This window comes from Euwallacea similis, chromosome 8 (genome assembly GCF_039881205.1).
Source record: "Euwallacea similis isolate ESF13 chromosome 8, ESF131.1, whole genome shotgun sequence".
In the NCBI taxonomy this organism is placed as follows: Eukaryota; Metazoa; Arthropoda; class Insecta; order Coleoptera; family Curculionidae; genus Euwallacea; species Euwallacea similis.
The window spans coordinates 2,483,661-2,501,771 of record NC_089616.1 but is presented as its reverse complement, the minus strand read 5'-3'; the positions used below and the strand labels follow the sequence as shown (position 1 = coordinate 2,501,771).

At 34.8% G+C, this 18,111-nt stretch overlaps 1 protein-coding gene and 3 non-coding genes across 4 annotated transcripts; all 4 read right to left on the bottom strand.

The window, feature by feature from the left end:
- Positions 1 to 23: 23 nt before the first annotated feature.
- On the bottom strand, positions 24 to 3,035 carry Plekhm1 (Pleckstrin homology and RUN domain containing M1). Its single transcript, XM_066392784.1, has 8 exons — positions 2,905 to 3,035; positions 2,412 to 2,795; positions 1,484 to 2,344; positions 1,204 to 1,367; positions 970 to 1,138; positions 657 to 839; positions 412 to 582; positions 24 to 353 (listed from the first exon to the last, which is right to left on the bottom strand). Exons 2-8 carry the CDS (start codon positions 2,730 to 2,732, stop codon positions 231 to 233), a joined length of 1,992 nt encoding a protein of 663 aa, XP_066248881.1. The 5' UTR covers positions 2,733 to 2,795; positions 2,905 to 3,035; the 3' UTR covers positions 24 to 230.
- Positions 3,036 to 3,506: 471 nt separating this feature from the next.
- LOC136410640 (U1 spliceosomal RNA) lies at positions 3,507 to 3,669 on the bottom strand. The gene has a single exon (XR_010752273.1). It is a non-coding gene; the product is annotated as a U1 spliceosomal RNA (small nuclear RNA).
- A 1,638-nt stretch (positions 3,670 to 5,307) lies between these two features.
- On the bottom strand, positions 5,308 to 5,521 carry LOC136410632 (small nucleolar RNA U3). The gene has a single exon (XR_010752265.1). It is a non-coding gene; the product is annotated as a small nucleolar RNA U3 (small nucleolar RNA).
- Positions 5,522 to 15,114: 9,593 nt separating this feature from the next.
- Positions 15,115 to 15,232, bottom strand: LOC136410635 (U5 spliceosomal RNA). Its single transcript, XR_010752268.1, has one exon. It is a non-coding gene; the product is annotated as a U5 spliceosomal RNA (small nuclear RNA).
- Between the last annotated feature and the right edge of the window lie 2,879 nt (positions 15,233 to 18,111).

The following is an 18,111-nucleotide window of genomic DNA, read 5'->3' as shown; positions in this document are numbered from 1 at the left end:
TCTGCAGAACTTCAAAATGTTAAAAATATGTATATTTTTCTAAGTTACACAAAAATTGTCAATATGTGAATAAAGGGTATTAATTAATTGCACAACCTTCATCGTATTTAACTTCCAATAAAACGTATCTCTTCCAATGAACTAAAATCATTAATATAGAACGTAACACTATACAAAAACAAATAAAGGTAGGTAAGCGTTTAGATAAAAATACAGGTCCATCCAACATCTTATTCAGGACATATAGCACTATCGAGAGGGAGTTCTTCTCGCCTTTTTCTCCTTTCGCATTTGCGACAAGGTTGAGTTGAGTTAAGGCAACTCTTATGATAGACAGCATTGCAAACTTCACACTAAAAATTTTTAATTTGTTCAATATGCTGAAATATCAAAAGCCCAAATAGTAGTTACCCTAAATACATTTTCAACGTCAAAGGGAAATAATGCCTTAGGATTTTTACATATTTCACAAACAAAACCCTTCTGACTACATAGCCAGCAACCAAAAACATGATCTTTGCCAAACTTCACTACTTTCTGTAATTGTGAGGCTAAAAGGTTGTTGCGAATATCATGCAGATCCTGAAAAACACGAATGATACTGTATTATACACCTTGCTGTTGTGACTAAAGTTTTTACCAATTAACCAACTTACCGATATTGAATATTGATGAATGTGCTCATACATATATTCTCGGGGCCACATTTGTTTCTGCAACTGTTCAATAATTGGCTCTCTACAGGTATATAAATATGCCCTTAAAAAATTAAGCTGGTTTCGTAAGACTTGCAGCTCCGCCATTTCCTCTGTTACTGCATAAATATATGGATTTACTATCTAAAATTGCAATAGATTATTATGGTCCATATAACTCATTAAAACTGGATTATGGTGATAAATGAAAAATAAATGGCAAATAAAGCCTTACTAAAGCATCTAAAATCAACGTTACGTTCTCGTTACTCACTTTGAAATCGATCACAGGGTAATCCTTAATCTCATTCAAATAGTTTGCACTTTTTCGGGATAAAGGGTAGTTTTTGAAATCCCAGTTATGTACTATTCGTGCTGGTATTGCCATTTCTTCTGGATGCATACAGTCAGCACAAAAATAATCTCCTGTGTAGCAACATATACTACAAAGATATCAATCATTTTTTTGCATAAATTAATGAATTGATAATAATCAGTAAGAACTTACCAATAATTGGGCCCATCCAAGGACATTTTACATCCCGCGCATTCAAAATCCTGCTTATCAAGTCCCCTTTCAACAGCGATGCGGAAAACTTGTGCGGATAATGATGTGGACTCTGATCTCATGAGGCTAGCATTTGATATGGAGTTTATCATTGATTGTTGATCCTGAAATATGTAGAAGCTTTAGCTTTATACCAAAATACTACTTATCACTATGAGGTGGAGTCAATTCTAAGCGAATTTATTTTAAAAAGCTATAATTTACATTTCTGAATACTTACACTATCTGGATTTAGAGAAGGACTCCTACTTCTACCTTCTGTTCTCTTGTCTTCAAATTTCTGCCACAACCCCCTTATATCAGGTGTTCTAATATAGCTGCCTCCAATCATATTATAGCTCTCCACAAGAGCTGTAAAACTGCTCTCCATGGCTTTCACATGTTCAGAATTAACACATTCATTCAGTGTGTCATTTAATATATCTTTATTTACATGATCTTCATTATTTTCATCAAAAGACCAACCTTCTCTGTTCAATGAATTTCCTATATTATGATTAATACTATCTTCAATACAATTCTTATTTGTTTCCATATCAGAGCTACTAGAAGGAGAACAGGGTACTTCTGACCCGCTTTGCACTTTATCTTTGGCCAATATAATCTTCAAAACTTCATCCTCAGTTAAGGCAAGAGCTTGTCTTAAACCTGAATTTTGTGAACTATATGAAACTGCAGAACAAAGTGAGACAGTGTCTGAAATTTCTTCTTGATATGAGAGTTTTGCATCCTCCTCAATAGTCAAGGCCACATCATCACATGGTGCCAAAGGAGTGTTTTTTAAAGTTGATGACCAAATACCTGCCATCATAAGACTTTGGGTTTGCCAGGTATTTAATAAACTTGAATTTGTCGGTAAGGTAAAATTTTTGCTGGCCTCCACCCCTTCAATAAGCCTTTGGGCTACCTCCATTAACTCATTGTCCCGAATATAGGCATTGGAATTATAATAAGATTTGAGGGCTGAGGCATCTTGCCTAACTGCTTGGAAATAAGATGATAATAAACAGTCATTCAGTGTAAGCCGTATCCATGCCCTACACTGACCCACTTGAGTGGTTATCTGTGTTAAATCTGCTATCTAAAGAGGAATAAAGTATTTAAACAAAATTGACCCTCACATAAGCTAATGTGAATTTGATAATTACCTGATCAATTATTTGCTTGTGAGATATGATAAGTAAAGGAGCCCAAAAATCTGGAAACTGTGGCTTTTCCTGTACACCACCAAGTACTTTGCGAAACCTGTGAGACATAGTGTCTCTCAAACCATGCAAAAAAATGGCCTCAATAATAGAGCTCAATTCATTGGCTGCCTCAGTCATATCAGTTACTTTATTTAGCTTTTTCGCTTCAATAGCTGCATACTGAATCTCTTTTATTGTGTTTGAAAGACTTGTGGTTACAGCTTCTTTAATCATCTGGTCTTTCTTACTGGGTGACTGAACCCTTTTTAATAACTTATTCATAATTTTAGTTTGAATCTTTCACATAAGATTTTATCACGTCAAATGGGTATTAGGTAGAAATGCCTGAAAATTAAGATTATGTAGCCAAATATATGGTATAGATATCTCCATGTATAGGTAATCCCCATGTAAAGCACCAGACATTTTTAAATAAAAAATAACCAAATCTTACCTGCATTTCTTATTTTGCTTTGTTCTCATACCTAGTACCTACATAGTGGTACCTTCATCTTCCAGTTGGGGTTCATTTTCGTTCAGAACCTTATATACTTTTATTATTTTATGCCCGATGACTATCTTTTTGAAGATCTGTCCGTATAGATAAAATTATCCATCGAAACTTCAAAAATCGATTGTACCTCGGTACCTTTCACTACACGATTGGAAACTGCGATAACATAGTACCCCAATGAAAACAAAACAACAGCTGATATGTCACCAAACTCATTTGACAGCTGACAGCGATTAGATGGCTATTTCTCAAGGTCAGGGCAAATGTGTAAAGCTAGGTGTCGCAACTATTGTGATTGAAGAACACAATGTAAACAAAGATGTAGAGAAATAAAGGTAAAATGAAGCTTGATTCGGTTATATTTTAGTGCAAACGTAACATGGCTTCGTACATAATAAATACGGCGAGAATAACATTCGACCTTGAGTTCATTTTAATTGACTTGTGGGATAATGAAAATTTAAATGGGGTTATTGCTTACAAAATTCTTCACACAATCTGATTAATATTCCCGAACCCAACTTAAGTTTCAATTCGTTTATCCGGGACAGCGCGTACGCAAGTCCCGACTACCAAAAATTACGCGCCCGAGTTATCCGCATTAGGGATAATCGCAGGGGTCAGCCCAACCGTGGTGCAATGGAAGGGCCTCACCCTGGGGGAACCGCCTTATTGATCACGGTAACCCCTACGCCAGGTAAGTATGCTTAAAGCTGTTCAGGCCAATTAATGTCTATCCGTCTTTATTTTTTTTCAGAGCATTATTTTAGAACACTGCCATCTATTGGAGTATTTTCAAGTTTCAATGCGGCTTCACTTAAAAATGATTAATCAATATCGACCGGTTTTATGCATGCTCAATATTTATATTCTCAAAATATTCAATTTGCCATTTATTGTCATAACTCCATGATTATGTGCCTAAATGTTTTTTTTTGCACAAGAATTTCTCGAAGAATGTTTAGAATTTTATAGAATTAATAGAATGCGTTTTATTGTGGACGCCCAAAAAATTTACTAACGAAACCACATTGAAAACAAATGTACCGGTTATGTTTCCTACGGCTTATACTTATTTTCTCACTATTTTCTGACTTCTCAACCTCGATGTTTTAAAATATCTAAAAATTCGCTCTAACATTTTCCGTCTTCGAATAATTATTGATTTTAACGGTATCGACGTGTTAAGCTACGGTTATAGTAAATACGTTTTCTGACGAATATGTCCGCACACATAATCAAATAATATACAATACTTGTTATATTACGAACAAATAGGTCAGATTTGTTCATCAGAAGTATTGAAACAAAGTGGATAGCGAAAAACACAATCTATGAAAATAAACGTTTGTGGGATATGAAAAATAAACAATATAACAGGGATATATGTACATATTAGAAAAACGAGAGAAAAGTAACTTCTTTTGGTGATCCATTCTCAGATTTTCTTATAAATATTTTCTTGAATTTTTCTAGAATGTAAAAGAATGTTTTTCGAGTCATTCTAAAATCGCCAAATTTTGTGAAATTCAATTTTCAAATAACATGGAATTCTCGTTGTCTTAATGAACATTTTATTCTGACCTACTTTGTAGTTAGTAAAATTTTCAGTAAATTACTATAATAAATATTAATTATTAACTAGATTAATTTTCTGATAGCAAAACTTAAATGAATATTCAAGAAACAAATTACACAATTTTATCGTTACTTGAGTAAATAGATTAATCTATGATATTCGTCAAATAATTTAGCTATGACGTTCTGACGAACAATTTTGACATTTATCAGAACGATAAATGGTCCAGAAAACGCATCCATTGTAACCGTAGCAACCTCAGGACTAGCATTTTTATTAATGTACTAGGTTACCAAAAGGCCCTTTATGTTTTACATATATATTTTGTTGTATAGCAAACTAAATAATATACACAGGACGAAAAAAATACTGCGACTAATTACGACTCGATTACATTATGAATCGTAATCCAATCGAAAATGAAAAAAATGTAAATACATTTCAACTTCAAAAACGCGAGAACGGAATCTCGACCTACAAGGGGCAAATTAAATTAGGTCCCCCGTTCAACTTAAATTAGCACAAGAAATTTTTTGAAATGTTTTGCAATTGTATAGAAGTCGCCAAACGAAAGTCATTCTTACTAAAATGGCCTTTGAAATTAATACAATTTTAATGATAATCGCCTTATTGATGCACGTCTGAAATTTATCAAAAATTGCCATCAACCAAGTAATGCGTAATTATATTTCAATATTTTAAAAAAATGAGAACGGAACTGACACCGACAGGGAGACGAGGTACTACCCCCCCCGTTAGGTACAACCACTCAGATTGCCTCGTCTCCGTTACCAACGCAAGCGAAGGTTGAACGATCATCGAAATCTACCGATTCACCCAAAATAAAGGTATATCGGAGACATATCTCACGCTCAGGAAACAAGACTAAGTCTCATCCTCATGGTTGCGATAACTCTACTTTAGAGTAGAGAGTATGCGAAGATATACTACAGAAATGATCCTGTGAAGTATGATCTTAAATTTGTCCATCACAAGTGGCAATGTGAACTCCTCAGGTGTTTGACTGTCAGGCGACTATATCTACTAGCGACATCTGTCCACGTACTGGGTACTAGTTGCAATTAGCTTCGCTGAGCTTCAATGAACATTTTCTGTATAAGAAAAATGACTGGTTACGTATTCTTTGAGGTTAGCTGCTTTTAGTATCTAAGTATACAAGGTAGCGCATCGAAAATAAAACAGGCATTTTCAGGTATTTAAAAATTTATTTTCTAAAAATGCTCAAACTTCGAGGGAGACGCTATGAACGTACACTCGCTCCTTCTCATCAACCCCTAACCGGGGTGTTATACCCCTAAAATCTTAAAGGGAAAGCAGGATCGAGTAGTATCTTGTTTGAAAGGGCTTTCGATTCTCGTTATAATAATCCTTAATTTGACTAACTTTAATTCAGCAGTTTCGAGAAATTTGATCAAAGATGTATTATCTGATATGAATTAATAATGTGAAATTGGCAATAACAGGTAAAAATAACATAAAGCAGGTACTGCGCCAACTGTGAGGACATCCTGCGAGCTACAGGAGATGCAAAAAAGTCCCCCAACTCACCAAACTTTCCGAGGAACCTCTAAAGAAACCCGAAAAGAAGACGGAATTGAAGTAAGCTCCAATCCCACCGCCTTTAAAGCCAGGAACCAGCTTCCCTGGAGCGGAAAAGCAACAAAAAATACCTCTAAAAAAGAAAAGCTTATTGACTTCCAGCAGGCTTTAAAACAGATGTAAATGAATTTAGCTATGAGTGCATTCTTTGCTAATTTATCCAAAATACAAGGTTAATGGAAAAACATCCAAAACTTTCAACATTGCAGAATATTATGAAACATCAATCCTATTAAGGGGCATAAAATAGAACTACAGGAGCTACTACACCAAAATCCGGATATAGTAGCTGTCCAAGAATTGAGACAGGCCTACAGACGACTTTGCGATCCCAGAATACGTAACACATCGAAGACAAGGAAACCCAAGAAGTAACATACGGAGAAACGGCACTTCTAGTAAAGAACAACGTCCAGCACGTCCAATTGCCACCGATACAAATGGAAAAAATGAAAGCCATAGCAGTAGAGGTCATCACCATCAAGGGTAAATTGAGAATTGCCTACTACTATCACCCACCTATGACAAGATTCTTGCAAAACGACCTGAAACATACTTTTTCAGAGCCAAAGAGGACAATAGCAATCGGGGAGTTCAATGCGAAATTACCCGATTGGTATAGCAGATCTACCAACCAAAACGGCAGGCAACTGAAGCTACTTTTAGAAAGGAAGAAGGTAGACGTTCCCGTTATGGCAATAGGAGAACCACACCTGGCAAGTAAGGGGACAAATGACGTTTTGAATATTATACTTGCCAGGAATCTTGCCATGAATGTTGAAATGGATGTTTTAAAATAAGGATTCTCGCATTACGATCCAATCCGAGTACTACTTGGAAACGGACCACCTACAGAGAATACCATCGGACTCAGAAAGACCAACTGGGGACCGTTCAGGACAATATTGCAAAGAGACTTATTGGTTATAAGTAGAATAGATAATAGAGCTAAAATCAAAGAGGCCATTTCAACTCTGGAGAGAGACATAAAAACAGCCCTAAATACGAGCTCGAAAATCACAATTAAGCCAAGGATAAAGAACTACTATAAAAAAAATCCCGGAGGAAACCAAATAGCTGATTCAGCAAAGACAAGCCAAGAAAATGGCATTGAGAACATGCCCTGGCTGATAAAAATACTCTAAATTAATTGAACAGGAGGGTCAAAGCGGCCCTACAGGAAATCAGGAAAAAACAGTGGCAGGTGCACCTCAAATCCCTAAACCCTCAGGACAGGAGCATGTGGAAAATGCTGAAGGCCATGAAAAAGAGAAAACCGATTCCTCCCATCTACGGGGAACGAGCACGGGGATCAGGCACTCAACGCTAGATAAAATTTAAAAAATCATGACACCTGAAAGTAAAGAAAGCACCGGGATGCGATCAGATCGGCAACCAGATTCTTAAGTTGCCAGTACGAGGGATAGCCGTATTGGTAAACATCGCGAATGCAGTCCTGAGGCACAGCACTTCCCCGAGAATTGGAAAAAAGCTGATATTATCAAGATACCCAAACCAGGAAAAGATCACTTCTTTTCACAGAATTACAGATCAATAAATCTCCTGCCATTCGTGGGATAAATCGTGGAAAGTTATTCTGAAAAGATTACGAAAATATGATGAAGGTTTAAAAATCATCCCACAAGAACAATTTGAGTTCAGACAGTAACCTACAGAATTTCAGGTGCTGAGAATGACGGAATTCACAACGGAAAGTTTCAACAGAAATCAGGCTGCAGGAGCAGTACTTTTGGACGCTTGAGCAGTACTGTTACATTCGACAGAGCTTGGTACAAAACCCTACTGATTAAAATGATAGATGCAGGATTCAAAATCGCGCTGATCAAACTCGTCGGATCTTTTCTCCGAAGCAGAGCTTTCCGGACCAAACTGGGACAAATTCACTCGACATACAATAGAAGCTGAAGTACCGCAAAGAGCGGTACTATCTCCGTTCCTGTACATTACTTGACGGACCCTCCCAGAACGGGACAGTTGGCACTATGCCGACGACACAACGATACTGGCTAGATCCTGGTGCGGAACGATGCTGGTTAGGTACCTACAATAGGAAATCCAAAACTAAGAAAAATGGTTTTTGAAATGAAAAATAGATATAAATGCAGAAAAACATAGGGCATCGTATTCAGACATAAAAGAAAAATTATAACTGAAAACCAAATAGTAATAAAAAATGAAGAGATATCACATCGAGAGAACAATGTCACGTATCTGGGAGAGGACAATTATAAAAATCTCATGTGGCAGCAATACGTAACAAAAGCAGAAAAAGGCCAAAATGACAAGAGCAAGGCTCCACTCGATATTAAGTAGGAAGTCCAAACTACCACTTAAAAACAAGATCATGCTCATCAAAATCGTTATATAACCACAACTGACGTACGCATCAACGGCATGGGGTTATGCAGGCAGGACTCATCTGGTCTTCAGGCAGGGAAAAATATTGCATTGAGAACGGCTCTAGGTGCGCCTTGGTACGTCAGCAATAAAACGATAGAGATCTCAAATACAGGTCAATGACGGACGTCATTAAAGACCATGCAATTAAGATCTTCCAGGGAACAGAAACCCATCCAAATAAGCTGATTAAGAGAGCGATGGACTACAATCCCCAAAACGTTATATCACACAAGAAACCTAGATACCAGTTGCTGGAAAACAGATGACAGGGGGGATCCACTCACATGATCAACAAGCTAAGAGGCTTGAAATGAAAAACAGACAAGTCAAAAGGTATCTCCCGCAATGATGGAAGGAGAAGGGTCAGATAGCCTTTCTGGTACTTCTGACTCATTGTATGACAAATAACCAAAAAGATGAAGCTGACGAAAAAAATCATTCAGACGGACAGAAAAGGGTAGAAAAATCCCAAATCGGCGAGGAAATTAAAGATCCGGGAAGTCTCCGACTCACCTACAAGAGGCAACAAAGGCTTAGAGAGATGGTAGAGTAAAAAGCGATAATCCCACTTATCTGATGCCAAAAACAAAAATGGCCCAAAAGCGCGATCGAGGACTTCGGGCACGGGCTCGAAATCCTCTGCAAACACGGAATTTTTTAGTGGATGAAACCCCACAGGCTGGTAGTACGGACTCCGGTATTGTCTTACCAAGATTTTTATTCCTGGGGTCGCGTCGCCTCCCCAAAAAAAATATAACTACTTCCAATCGGTGTGCATAACAATCTTTGACCGAAAGTTATAAGTATTGTAACTTCTCACTACATTTTATTGATAATTAAGTTAATTGTATATACAACCACTGAAGTATTTATTTCAAAATTCATTGCTCAAGGCCTTTTTGGGTAACAAAATTTTTCAAAATTTCCCTGATATGCAATTACGTATTTTCTAATTTTGTTCCGGTCACATTTCAATTGTATTAAAAATATTGCTATATATACACTACCGTCCATAAGTATTTGTCCATCCTAGTATTTTTTTAATTTTAAGAATGATGGAATAATGAAGAAAAAACAATATTTAGAAATTAAAAAAAGCAAATGTTACCCTCTGGACGTATTTTCAGTCCGAACAATTTTTCAACAGGACCATGCGAAACAATTCCAGTGTGCAATCTCATTTGAATCAATTAAAAACCGAAAATAAACGTGGAGTGGCCACAGTCGCCTGACCTCAATCCCGAGTTATTGTGGGATGAGCTCGACAAAAAGATAAGAAGCGAATGTCCATCATCTCAGGAATCCGTGGAGAATGTTGCAAGTATGGCGTTTAATATCAAGTAAAACGCTAAGTTACTTGAAAGAATGCCACGGTTGTGCAGCAATTATAAAAAATAAAGGCGTCATATTGAGGTTAATTTTTAAGACTGAAAATAAAGGTAATTTGTTTTCAAAATGCTTTCAATATCTATATTTTATATACATATAGTAAACCTTAAAACAATAAAAATTTTGAGGTAGGTAAATACTTATGGACGGTAATGTAAATTTTTGTATGGTTATAAAAATGTCTGAAGCATACCTTTACTTTTCAAGAACCAAGTCCAGAATGAATTCCGATACTCAGCCATACCCGAGCGCATCCTCTTTTAAGAGCACTGATAAGCCACATTTCAGCCTTTTTCCCATGATTTCCTGACTGAATCATTTTTCTCTTACCTCATGCTTATTTTAGAAGAAATTACGACCAAACCTATCATTTTCAGATGGTGGTCTTAAGTACTCATGTATACAAGAGAAAATGGCTAAGTCCAAATTTTCGAAAATTGGACTAACCCAAAATATATAAAATATTTAAATTTAAACGAAAAAAATGATCAAATTGTAATATATGTATATTCAAAAATTCACAATTGACCAAGTTATTTATTTCCAGTTAATATTTAAATATTTTATTCTATATATAAAATCAATCGTTTTAAGTTTGAAATTATTTAGCTTTTAATATAAGTACAGAAGAGTGCATTATAAAAAAAACAATCATGGTACAATAATAGCGGTATACAGGTACGTGATCAAATAATGGACTTGGTTTTCTTCTGAACGTATACCGCTTTGTACAATTCATACATTTTAAGAATTTATTGCGTTGAAATCGATATTACAAGTGTTGACAAATAAATAATTTTTAGTTCACATCCTACTTGATAAAATTTTATTACACCCGTTACATTATATTAACGCATTACCATAGTAAAAAGTCAAATCGGGTAAAAGAATATAAACTATTATTTGTAATAAATTGAAAATTTTGTCTGGTACCTGTTAAATTTTTTTGCTTTGTTGGCTAGTCATATACTTCATCCTTACTGATGTTACAGAACAATTATATTGTTTATACTAACCTCTATCTTAACTGCTTGTTCCTTGTTTCTTTGTCCTAACTTTTCCGTCCTGGTTATCCTTAAAATCCAAAAGACGTACCTGCTAATCTGTTTCCCATGGACAAATTGCACACGAGGCTACATAATTGCGTCGGTAATAGACATTCAACAGTACTTTATCTTCAGAATGGCCGTTAGTCTGCCCATCATAACTTAGTGTTACATTCCTAAGACATAAATCTGATGCATATAGTTTCCCATACAGTTATGTGCAATGTATTAGGCACCCTTAAGAAATTTCGATTTTTAAAAAATTCCTTACTATTGAATGAATTACTGATAAACAACTGTAATGTACCCTTAGGCTACGCCTATGAAGTTCCACTACTTTAGTGATATGTCCAGGATGGCCATGTTGGGAACCCATTATTTTCCAATAAGGGTTACCCTTCATAAAAACTCACTCCTTTTCCTCGTCAAGACAAAAGTCTAAAATATCCATATTTTTGCTAAAATCTCACTATAGCTACAACTCCCCCGTAAATCATCTTTTCTTACCATTATCTTGACGTTACGGGTTAAGGATTTAGAAAGTTACCATCTGTGGATAGTCTTGTTAATTGCCTAAAACCGGAGTACGCCTATGGGTGCTGACCCCCAGATTTGGTACTTAAGATACCCCGAAGCTTGTAAAAGGACCATAACCATTTTGACCATAACTATTTTGACCATTACCATTATAACTCGACGCTCCCGGAATTTTGTCACTTCCCTCATTAACTCATGGCTCTATTGAAATGTCAGTTTAATCCCGAGATCTTTAGTTGTAAAAGATTAAGGGTTGTGTCATAACGAGTGGAATAAAAATCTACCAGTTCCCGAGTTGTTTCGCGAGTTCCATTACAAAACTCAAATCGTTAAGTGAAAAAAAATGAACCATTTGAACACATGGGAATGTAAATTCCTTTAGTTTTTTTGCGCAATTATCGATTTTAATGGCTGAATAAGTGAAAATTGAGCGAATTAATATCTTAGTGTATTGAGATGCTTTCTTAGTAATTGTGATGAAAAATGCCTAAAACGAGAATTGTTGCAAAACAAAGCCAAATTGTTTTCTTACTCAAGGGTTTTCACATGTTCCCGATGTGCTGTACAAACCGGGCTAAAAGGTTTCCAGGACATCGAAAGATGAAAAGCCGAAAAAGGGGCGCAAATGAAAAACAATGTCTGAAAAAATCGATTAGAAAGAATGGCACTTGGTATTTGATTTTTAAGAGCGAACAGGGGTGCCTAATACTGCAGATGGCTGTATAAGTAGCAAAAAGGCCTCTAAAAGGTAGTTGTGTTGGCTCTGGGACTTGGTTTCGTCTATCAGGGGTTATTCACAAAGTACCCGTACCATTTTATTTTTCTCATTTAAAACTAGTGAAATAAAAGTTGGTGAGTTATCTTAATCCTGACGAAGCATCGTGGCAACCATACAAAACGTCAGTCAACATATTTTTTAAATTTTAGATTAAAATGAGCGGTTAAAATTGTATATAAAATCTAAGATTTTATGGATATCTGATAGATTCGAGATCCAATTACTTTTACTATTGACAAATTAACTCCATAAATGCTGGACAGGATAAACGTACTAAAGATCAAAACAATAAAAATCATTACTGAAAAAATCCTGTTTACCGTACATTACCAAAGGCAAGCAATGCCTGCAAAATCCTTTAAAAATGTAATTGCAAAATGCCGTTATACAAGAATTTTCAGAAAGCAAGCTTTCTGTAGTGAATTCAGTTCACGCGACAAAAGGATTTCATTACTATCGAAATATGTTAAAGAAAACAAGGAAATTAGACCACCAAAAGCAGTCTCGACCATTTTTTTTTTAAATGGATAAAAAGGGTTTGCAAAAATTTTTATTTAAAAACCCTTTCGATTAGCCACGGTCCTGTAGACATGGTACTAGCGAATAAAGGTGACAAAAAAAGATGGAAGTAAAAATGCCCCAGGAAATAATGCCGCACATTTTAAATGGAGTAATTTCCAGTAAGTCGCATTTGCCAGCGAAACTACGCGCAAATATCTTAACCCTATTTATTCGGCATTAAATCAAATCAGAATTATTTCACCACTAGTCTCACCTGCCTTTTACCCCCGGACACCCCGCCATTGTTTTTCGGCTATAGGCAATGTTTAGTACACTTACACAATTCTTAAAATGAGATAAAGGCGTAAATAAATGGTCAAAGAATTTGTTTCATAACTACAGGCGTTTGGCATTTTTTTAAACCAAAGAAAAATAAATGCTTAAGGTGCAAGACAAAATACCAAGGTCAATATTCTCATATTAATGATGCTAATAGGGCAAAAAGATTAAACAGCTTGTAATGTTCGTATCGGCTAATTTCGATTTACAAACCGTTACAAGTGCCATGCTCCAAGGTATCGCCCTTGTACTACAGCCAAAAACAGCATATAATTTAATCGTATAAACAGCCCTCCAAGGTGTAAATAGGTAGTGAAATAAGTAGTTACTAAAATGATTTAAAACGATTAAAGATCATGTATGCAGTAACGTAGCATAAAACCGTAATACATTGTCCTTTTATTTATTACCCACTTGCCTATTGAAATTACACTAGAAAAAGGTTATTCATAAATGGAGGTAGATTCGATGCATAGTGCGATAGAAGTAATGGGTTTGCATACAAATTTTTGAGATCAAAATTACCATAAAATTTTGTTGATTGACTACATACATAATTATGCAAATTGTAATCAATGCCACAATTTCCAAAAATAGGTTTGAACAGGTATGGAAAGGAAAAAATCTAGACAATAGTAAAATCAAGACGTCAAAATCAATCAGTATTCGGTAATTATAAAACCGTTCAAAATTTATTTAAAAACGGGTAGTGCTAAGAAAAAACGTACATATTAAAAAAAAATTGCAAATATAAGCTGTTGGAATTTGGGAACATTTGGAGAAAAATAATTAGGCTCGGAAGGGGTATGAAGAAAACCAAATACGGACCTAAAAAAATCAACTAAAACGGTGGTTATGCAATATGGGGGGTCTGGCAGTAAAAGTTGAGCATGACAGCAATTCAATACTAAAAAATAAAATGGTCAAAAAATGGTTGAAGATCAAAATTACACGAAGAAAATGTAATTTTCAGGTAAAATTATAAATAAAATAATGTTAAATCGAAAGGTACGTCAGATTCCTAACTCGAGAAACAAAAACGTTTAGGCAATACTATTTCTCTAGAATCGGGAATGAATCCCTTTTTGATGCGTCACCCCGGGTGCATCTGCTTTTCTTCCAAAAAGCCTGCCACCATACCTTCCACATTCTTCCCACGTTTACATCCCTTAATCATATTTGCACCTCCATGTTTTTAGGTGAGATGATAAACCTTTTACCACAATGATCTATTTTGACAGTCAATTTCTAATTTACAATGGGGCACCGTGCCTGACATTCGCATATGCCCAAGGATATTACGAAACGTTTTTTGTATCTACATTAAATGAGAAGCAACTCCATATGAATATGAAAAGCTCTTCTAATCATGAAATGCTATTTAGAACTCAAAGCAAATGAAACGTAAAGGGTAATTTTAATATTGGTATGAATTGCAGTTCCGTTGTACCCCGAACCTGCACAAGATGAAACTTGTATGAAATTGAAGATGTATGAAATTTAATATTTACAATTTGAAATTAGAAACATTTAAAATTAAAAAGCGGGTTTCGGCATTTGATTACGGCACGGAATTTTCAAATTAAATACTGGGCAACGATTAATAGGCATTAAGTTTGTTGTATGAACAAATCATATCCGGTTACTCGTTAATTTTATTATATCAACGATTTTTTCACATTAAAAATACAGATGTTTTATTATTTTTTGGAAACTAACCTTTAAAAATTAATTAGTATAGGTATTTTATAAATGAATTTAACATTGATCAAAAGGTACGTTGTAAGTTCATAAATTAACCATAAAATTGTTGGGGATCAAAATTATTCGTCGGATTAGTTTAAAGGCGGTATAATCAATGCTATTTATTGACAATGAATGACGCCGTAAGATTGAAAAGATCTAAATATAAATCAAATTGTTTTTCGATTAAGTCAAAACGACCAACCGAAGTTGGCCTTAAAAAAATTAAATGAGACCCATTTATGTTGACCCTCTCCACGGAAATCTTTAGTAAAAGGCGAAAGATTTATTCGCTTTGAAGAGAGTCCAGGGTAACGAATGTGTTCAGGACTACTACAATTGAATTTCAACCTCTTTGTTTAGAAAGCAACTGGCAACAAGTGGCTCCATCTCTTAAAGGGATTGTGACGCATACTATTCCAAAACTGCTTGCGATGATGCCAACTTTACATACAAGTGTAATACATTTAATGCCCAAATAAAATTATAACATGCTTGGTCTAGCTAGCTTAGCATAAAAATTAAGCAATATCTGTGATTTGATTTGTTCGATACATTTTAAACAAAATTTTAAATAAATTTAATGAACCTATTATTCAGATAAATTTAGCAACGTTGAATTTAGATCGATTTACACAAGTAAACAATAACCTCCAAATTAACAACGAATTATATGGGAGAACGGGTGGAAATTGTCGGTTTTTGAAGAATTATGTATTTTTTCCAAAAACGTTAATAAATGTTGAATATACATCCCTAGTGCATATTTCGTATTAATACTTCACGATTGTGCTATGAAAATAAAACGGGAGCAGTGGCTGCATTATCAGATAGATATTTATGCTGCCAGTGCAGTAAGGGTCAAACTTAAGCAGCAAAGGGTGTAATGGTCCAGGAGTACCTACGCATCCAATTGAATGAAAGAAATAAAGCCCTAATCTAACAATGAAGTTGAAGGCATGGCAGAGCTCTTTCATTTTCCCCGGGGTCCCCAACCCCTAAATGATGCTTACAGTATATAAATTTATAATTTGGGTAAAGTAGTATTATAAATAAAAACATGAAAAGTAATTAGTAAATATAAATCAATGCATTTCAGTATATTGTGTAACTAGGTTTCAGAAGTAATTTAAATATTTTCATCAAAGCCGTTATGAAATTATGCCCTTTCCATGAACTAAAGAAATGGAAAATGAGTGAATTGTAAAACAAAATGAAAATGGATGAAAGTAGCAAGAAGAAAAGGTGTACTTAGGTGGACATCCTAATCGAGCAATATTATGTATCCCGATGCAGGGAGAGGTTTGGTCAACAAAAACGCGTTGGTTCAACTAGTCACTACTATAATCAACTATTCTGGTCAAGATTCTATTCGGAAGTTCTTGTTTTTAACCTAAAGCTGTATTTATGTATATATCTAATCAAATAGAAGGGTGATTACAAAACTAATTACTATGCAATATCTATTGGAAAAACCCCGGACCTTGGCTTAATTACTTTATCTGTGGGGCCAAGGTTAAGTTAGTATTATTGGTTGGGCCAAAGGCCAAGTTAGTACAGAACAAATACAACTCTTCATGAGAAATACAAATAAGCTCGAATGTCAATTTATCCTAATTCATAAGATAGGTACATTACAATATTGTAAAAAGTTTGTTGCTGGTATTACTAGAAAAGTTTATGATTAAGCTATTGGGAGTCAAGAAATGTAATGCATTTAATGTATGTATTACACTACCCTTCAAACAGCCCCTGACAATATCAGTCATTCCTTTGAAACCCTATGTAGTCAACAAATTCGAAACTTGTTTTAGGCCCCTTCTGTTAACTTGATTGCAATGGACTGACCATAGTAGCTTTGAAATTACATGTACTAAAATTTGTGTAGCATTATTGAATTTGCTTTAAATTAAGGACCAAGCTTAAAAACTGCTGTCCAAGTGGATTCATTAATCGATCTATTAATGCATACAATTGATTATCTACACCACTAAATTTGGGCAGATACCAAATTATTGGAATTTACCAGTTCATCACTATCCAACTATATTATACAAGGTGACCCAACTAAACGGCATAATTGAAAATTTAAATTCTGATAAAATTAAGCATATTTTGTATAAACTTCCGGTTCCTTTTAAAATATTGACAATCAAAGATTTTTAACTACGTTTTCAAACCCTTATACTAAAATTTCTCAAGAACCAAACCTAGTAGGGAATTCTGATTGCACGTTCTGACACTTAAATTCCTTCTTTCAGCATGTTAAACAGCACTTAATATTACTACTATCCATTAGACGCATTTAGACAATAGTTTCAATTATTCACTTATTTCAAAATGTAGATAAGCGTCAGAAAAACTTTGTCCTTTTCTGGAAAACTTGTTTATCATGAGTATCTTCGATTGTTTGACAAAATCATTTGAAACAATTTTATTCTTTATTAAAATAAATTATTAAATTAATCCCGAGGAAACGCTCATTGGATGGGTGTCCTATTCATCACAGCCGACTTGTCCAAAACTAGTTGAATATCAACTCCGCTCTGGATTGAAAGAAATGGACCAGTACCTTGACCTAGGTCGCCAGATCTCACTTGACTTTTTTTGTGGGGAACTTAAAGATGGTTTACAGACATCCTAAATCAAGAGAACTAATTGCACTAATCCAGGCTTCTCAACTGATGACAAAGTGCGATAGCAAATACACGTTTCGAAGTTGTTGCCTAGCACAAAATGGAGGCCATTTTGAAATGTTTCCTTGGGATTAATTTAATAATTTAATTTAATAAAGAATTTGATAAATTGTTTCAAATGATTTTCTGGAAACCAATCGAAGATACTCATGATAGAGGATTTCCAGAAAAGGACACTAAAGTTTTTCTGACGCTTTACAGCGTTTTGAAATGAAATGAATAATTGACAAAATCATTCTTTGTTTAAATGCGTCTAAAATTGGATAGCAGTAATGATAAGTGCTATGTTTATGCTGAAAGTAATTTAAATGTCTCAGAACGTGTAATCAACTTGCCTACTGTTTGGTTCTTGAAAAATTTTAGTGATTTGAAAACGTAGTTAAAAATCTTTATCAATATCTTGAAAAGAACCAAAAAAAAGTTTATACAACAAAATATGCTTAATTTTATCAGAATTTAATTTTCAATTATGCCATTTAAAGTTGGGTCACCCTATAT